Source organism: Vicia villosa, unplaced genomic scaffold, assembly GCF_029867415.1.
Source record: "Vicia villosa cultivar HV-30 ecotype Madison, WI unplaced genomic scaffold, Vvil1.0 ctg.000058F_1_1, whole genome shotgun sequence".
In the NCBI taxonomy this organism is placed as follows: Eukaryota; Viridiplantae; Streptophyta; class Magnoliopsida; order Fabales; family Fabaceae; genus Vicia; species Vicia villosa.
In genome coordinates this window covers 858,801-865,820 of record NW_026704987.1, presented here as the reverse complement: position 1 = coordinate 865,820, position 7,020 = coordinate 858,801, and the positions used below count along the sequence as shown (strand labels likewise).

The 7,020-nt window shown below is 29.8% G+C and overlaps 1 protein-coding gene across 1 annotated transcript; it reads right to left on the bottom strand.

The window, feature by feature from the left end:
* Nucleotides 1-1,658: 1,658 nt before the first annotated feature.
* Nucleotides 1,659-4,290, bottom strand: LOC131623197 (probable pectinesterase/pectinesterase inhibitor 44). Its single transcript, XM_058894200.1, has 2 exons — nt 3,905-4,290; nt 1,659-2,511 (listed from the first exon to the last, which is right to left on the bottom strand). The coding sequence occupies exons 1-2, from the start codon at nt 4,257-4,259 to the stop codon at nt 1,805-1,807; spliced, it is 1,062 nt and encodes a 353-aa protein (XP_058750183.1). The 5' UTR covers nt 4,260-4,290; the 3' UTR covers nt 1,659-1,804.
* Nucleotides 4,291-7,020: the final 2,730 nt, after the last annotated feature.

Below are 7,020 nucleotides of genomic sequence, written 5' to 3'. Positions count from 1 at the left end.
TCTTGATGGGAGATTACAACAATGTCATGCAGGCTGAGGACAGGATTGGTGGAACTAATGTCTATGAATCTGAGTATATATACCTTGCTGACATGATGGAGAAAATGTTCAATATTAACTAACCATAACTAACTATGCAGGAGTAACTAACAGAATAACAGAATAACTAACTATCTCAGTTAATTATTGATTTCAGTTGGTGCAATATGCTCTTGTTCAAAGTAACCTCCTCCAAGACAGAATGGTCCCTCAAAACATTAACAAAGTTAGCGAGTATATACTATAGAAGTCCTTAAGCTAAGAAACTTTGAAGAGAAAAACCCTCAGAGACAGAACTAAACTTGAATGCTGAAACATGGAGACACCAACAACAACAACACTTACTCAAAACAATTGCAAAATTCAATTGATTTTGGCGTGCACATAGTCGACATAAACAAAATTCTTTTCTAGCTGTTTTACCGCAAAATCTAAGGCTGCGTTGACAACGGCAAGTACAGCCAAAAATACTCGCAGCTGAGTATCAGATGGAATCCCAGAAGTTGCACAAAACACAACTCTTGCACCAATCAGAATTTTCTCCCATGTTTTGAATCCCCCATAAGCTCCTTTACAAGATGAACACTTTAGTGTGTGCTGTTCAAATCTATCCCACATCTACAAGGAAACAAAAATGCAAATGATCATCAAAGTTGTGTTGTATTTTTGGTTTTGTAGATAACGGAAAAGGGTTCATAATGGAATAAGTTGATCAAGGCCCTTAAAAGTTAACTAAAATGCACTAACTTGTATTTCCTAAGTTGCTGTGTTGAAAACCACAAGTTTGAATCCACTTAATTTCCCAAACCAGTGATGAGAAGCTTGATAGTACTCAGGGCCCAAAGAATTCTTGATGAAGACCATTATGGATTAACCAAATGTGAAGGAAGGAATATTGGAATTCATAACTGTTGGGAAATTAAGAGGGACTTCATAAGGTAAAATATAATCATTTATGTAACGTATCCCAAAGATTTATCGGGGTGTTTAGGATGCGACAAGTACTATGTGATAATCAAGTACTGGCCGTTCAAATTTTCCTGCTACTGAATGTTCTGGTTCAGTAGTTGTGCTGATTTGAAGACAGACTTAGGAAGAAACTATTGTTTTCTCATGAAATACAGGTAAACTTTTGCTTCGGTTATTGGTATAATAATTTACAGTTGAATTATTGTTGTGTCTCAAGAGATTTTCTCAGGGTACTAGCCGTCTCGTGTTTTGTGGGATGTAAATTATTTTACTGCAAATGCTTTACAAAGTCCAACTAATAACTTGTCCTACACGTAAGTAATGCTGCTTAGTTTATTTTTTCATGCCTTAAACTACTGAAGCATTTCATGATCCATGAATGAATTAACTATCCTGACTTACACACACCAAGAATAAAATCACCAAGACCTTATATTAAGATATTGCTGACCATGGAATTGTCTGAAATGCATTATGAAATGGATAATCATCATAAGCCTAACATAAGAACTAAAATGCCAAATTACCAAACATCAAATATCAATTCATATGCAAGCAATAATACATATTCATAAGCTTAGCAGCTATCAAACAGGAATCAAGTCTAACACTTAAACTATATAGCAATTGTAATTGCTTAATCAACCTTCAAACTCTAATACTTAAACTATATAGCAATTGTAATTGCATAATTAATCTTCAAACTTTAACACTTGTACTATAAATGATGAACTAGAACCTAATTAATGAAAGGAAATACTACATAGATATAGTTATGTTTTTCTGCAACCGCTTCTCATTTTCCACTTCCAAAGTAAGGAGTAAAAGGTACACCGGTGGATGGTAACCAATAATATCCAGAAATCAAATGAGCAACCGTGAAGTTTAAAGCCTGTTTAGGATAAATAAGAGCATGGTACCCTGGCCATTTAACTCGATTCTTTACTCCGGCTCCTAAGCCATAATTTTTATATTCAGCATAGTAAAGTGTATCTTGTGCTTGGTCGGTGCCACCCCACTTGAGCCATCCCTCACCATCTATCACCTCACTTATGTGACATTCCATAAAGATGACTTTGGAGTAATTCATCCATGGTCGTCCGAGATAACTACGAGTCGAGTTAAGGAAGGGAATAAGATCCAAATCGGCCGAGATGTTGCAAAACTGGAATGTGAAACCAAAAGTAGTTTGCTTATCGTGTGGTCCACCCTGGGCCGTGATGGGATTTTGGTTGGTTGACCCTTTTTTAACCAATATTTGACAGTATTGAAACACCACGGCGGCTCTCCCAAATATATAATCCGCACTTCCGCGGATTCTACATTCCCTATAGTATTGACGACCGGAGTCAGCTAACAAACTGTCTTGGTAGCCGGAAATTCCACATCGATAAAAGACAGATTTGTCTGAGGTTGAATATAATGCCACAGCTTGGCCGTTTAGAGCCCCTGCAGTGTTCTCAAATGACATATCTTGTGCAATAAATCCATTGCCTGAAACAGCTTCATAAAATAATGAAAAATATGAGATAAACTAATACAGTCTTCCAACTAGGGGTGTTCATGGTTCATGAACTGCACTGAATTGAACCATATAAATAGTTCAGTTCAATTATTAATAACCACATTAACAACAATTCAGTTAACTATTTAAACAGTTTCAATACAGTTATAAACTAGTTTAAACCGGTTTGTATATATAAACTGGTTTAAAACCAGTTTGTAGTTGCAAACTAGTTTTATATTACAAATTGTTTTAAAATCAATTTATTTTGAAATTTTATTTATAAAAAATAAATAAATAATTATAGATATATATATATATATATATATATATATATATATATATATATATATATATATATATATATATATATATATATATATATATATATATATATATATATATATATATAAATTGCAAAGTTAAGAAAACATACTATTGTTTGTGCATACAACATATAATATCTTTGAAAGCAAAACTCGAGAATATGATATTATCTTGCATGAAATCTAATAGAGATGAGAAAAAATTGAAAGAATTGTAAAATTAATTTTGATCTGAATTATTAGATTGCAATGGCTTATATGTAAACTTATCCTACATTGATATTTTAATGAAAATGGCTTATATGTAAACTTATCCTACATTGATATTTTAATGAAACTGATATATGAACCTATTCACAAACTGAGAAAAAGAAATGAATTTCCAATCGCAAGTAGGAAGGAACATACAAATAGTAAAGTGAAAAAAGCCTGAAGATAAAATGGAACAAGAGTCAGAAGTTGAAGAGAAGACTTGAGAAGTGCCTTGCAGAATGGTTCAATTGTTCACTGACACTACATTTACATTAGATAACTTTAAAAAATTCTGAAACATTAAATTTTCTGGTAGATACAAACTTCATTGATAGATTATGAAATCATTAACAAATTACTAAGCTTTTTGGAATTGATTAATCAAGATAAAAAACAATTTATTCATATATTCCATCAAATAAATTGATTAGTCATTTGCAATTTAAAAAGGAAAAGCTGACACAATATTATTAACATAGTATAAAATTTGTTATATTTAGTCTTTATAATATACCGAGAGTTGTTTTTAAAATTTTTGAAAATTTATAAAAAAAATTAAAAATAAAATAGATAAACAGTTCAAAGAAGTTTAAATTTGGTTAACTGGATTGTTTATAATATGTGGTTCAGTTCATTAACGTTCAATCCAATTCAGTTTAAGTATATGGTTCAATTAACCATATTTTTGCACACCCCTACTTCCAACGACAAATCTAACAAATACATTTACACATTACTTTTTGTGAAATCATATAAAATAAAATTGAATAGAACATGTCAAAATATATAAGTAGAAGCTTGTAAATTTTCTTACTAAAGGTAGCTGTTTCGGGGGTGCTCAAGTGGTCATGCTTCACACTCAAACTACCAGTGATAATTGTGGCATCCATGCCATCGCCAACCATAACGATGTTCCATTTTTCTTCAAGAACAATAACATGTTCATTATAAATCCCCTTCTTGACGTGTATGACGTAACGTATCTTGCTGCGAATAGGTGCTGACAGTAGCGCATCAATCACTCTTGTAAAGTTTCCGGTTCCATCTGCAGCAACTACAACGTCAGGAACACGAAAGTCATGCAATGAAACATCCTCGGAATCAACAGCATGACATGTAGTGGCAAAGAGAAGAAGTATGGTGACAATGTGAATGTGAATGGAAGCCATTGCTGCAATGTTTTAGTTTGTAAAAATGCTCTTCAATACATTGCTTTTATAACCATATTTCTTTTATGTATCATTCTTAATAGGGTCACAGAATCGATATGATATTATGCACATGCATTTCCAAATTGAGTTACTGAGACTTTGCAACAACTCTCTGTAATGTAATAATTAAAATTGGCTCTTCATGAAAAAAAGAAAGTAAATACATACGTTGTATATGGTTACAGAGATGATTTTTTATTCATTTTTGAGTTTGAGTATGAAAATGTTCATTACTAAAATAAAATCAAACATTTGATTTTTTATTCATTTTTTAGTTTGAGTATGAAAATGTTCATTACTAAAATAAAATCAAACATTTGATTTTTTATTCATTTTTGAGTTTGAGTATGAAAATGTTCTTACTAAAATAAAATCAAACATTTGATTTTTTATTCATTTTTGAGTTTGAGTATGAAAATGTTCATTACTAAAATAAAATCAAAGATTTTATGTTTTATTCATTTTTGAGTTTGAGTATGAAAATGTTCATTACTAAATTAAAATCAAAGATTTTATTTTTTAATAATAAAGAGAATTGTAGTTGTACTAATAAAAGAATTATTATTTTTTTTTTATATTTTAGACGAAGTAATAATAATTAAAAGTTCATCTATAGTGAAGTCTTTAATTTAAATCTGTTATTAATACCTAACTTAATAATAATTTAAATATTTATCAATTGAGTTACCATGTTCAATAATAATTACTCTTAAATAAGAAAATAAATAAATTTTGTCAAAATATGTCGTTAAAAAAATATTATTGTAGCAGCGGTCCCCAATATGTCGTTAAATTTTTATGACTGAAATAAGTAGCATTAACATCCCCAATTTCAAATTGCTTAGAACCCTAACTTCCCCAAAATATGTCGTTAAAAAATATTATTGTAGATTAAAATGTAAAATAAAGTATTACATACCATGTAATTTTTATGATTATATACAAATTAGTATCAAAATAAATAAACAATCTAATTTTTAAGTTAAAAAAGTTGACAAAAAATTGACAAAAACAAAGTGAGTGTGAAAAGACACCTACTAAAGAAGAAAACAAGAAACATCAATTTTTTTAAAAGATTTGATAGACACAAAAAAAAAGCAACAAAACTAAAACTACCCAATTCATCCACCCGAGTCCTTGTAGTTGACCCAATCTTCATCGGCTTTTAAGTTAGAATCTTGAACATAATTTTTCTTAAATGACTTCATCTTTTACACAAATTACTTTCCTATTACTGATGCTCTAATAAATGTTCCAATATTGGACACAATCTTCTTTGGGTTAGTAGTCTCATCCTTCTTGGATTTTAGCAGAAGATCCTTTTTGTCCCCACCATTTTTTTGATATGTTCGTAAATAAACGCAGCTTAAGAGAAGGAGCAACTAGTAAGATTTTTAAGTTCAAAGAGAGTTAGTTACCTTGGTTGTAACGATGATTTACTTGTAACGAAAACTTGGTCAATGAGAGAGTGCTTGAAATACGTGAAATCATCATTGAAACATTGCACCACTTATTATGTGAGAGGGATATTCTTTTGTTCTCCTTTTTCCTTTCACAAGCATTGACTACTGAAAACAAATGTTCCAACATTTGAACTGACATTCTGTATGTCACTGGAACATGTTTCTCTGAGTTTTTACGCATCACTAGATGAGGAAGAAAGAAATGTTGTTAACAAGTTGTCATACCCCAAAATTTGCCCACACTTTTTAGTGACAAAAAATTTTGAAATTATTTTTAAAATTGGATTTTTATAAAATTTTGGATTCACTTACATTGACATCCTGAATTTTATAAATGTTCGATTTAAAGTCTATTTTAAAATATAGTAGTTTATTTTTAAATTGCTTATATTTTAATAAATAGAAAATGTTGGCTGATGCTTCATAAACTTTCAATTGACTATTTATTTCAAACAAATAATATAGCACAATTGGTAAGAAGTAAGGTTTGCAAGTACAAGGTCCCGGGTTCAAATCCCATGTTTGACATTTTTTCCTTTATTTGTTACTAACTTTATTACTGTTTAAATTATTTTCAAAAAAATTCACAAAATTGTACTTTTCTACTATTTTTAATTAATTTTCGTATTTATTTAATTAGATATTTTAAAAATATTATTTTTTTCACTTTTTCTATTTTATTCACAAAAATATTAAAAAAAAAACATAAAATAAAAAAAAGATACAAAAAGATTTGTTTTCATTTTTAATATATTGCCTCTTTAGTATAATTTGTCAGTTTTAGAAAAAATCTGTGTAATTGATTAAATACATCAAAAATTAAAATCAAATCAAATTTGATTTAAATGTTTGATTATATCAATTAATAGGATAATTATTACTCTTTTTATTTTAACCTAATTATTTTAGTATAAATAGCAACTCTTCTAACTCCACTCTCACGTACGTACAGTATGCTAGCCGACAAACTAACAATTCTCTGTATCTCTCACTAACCAAATTCCAACCCTTATTCCACAATCATTCACGTACAAAAACTAACATTTTCACCCTGTTCCATAACCTTCACAAAACCTGTAACTTGTAAATTCCACAATCTTCCAACATTCACCATCAAACTAACAAATCTAAACTTTGCTTCAAAACCCAACACCATTGATCTATCACAAGAAAGTCATTACAAATCCTACATGAACCAACAATATGATACAATAATCCAAACAATTTCAGACTTCATTCACAACATCATCACAATT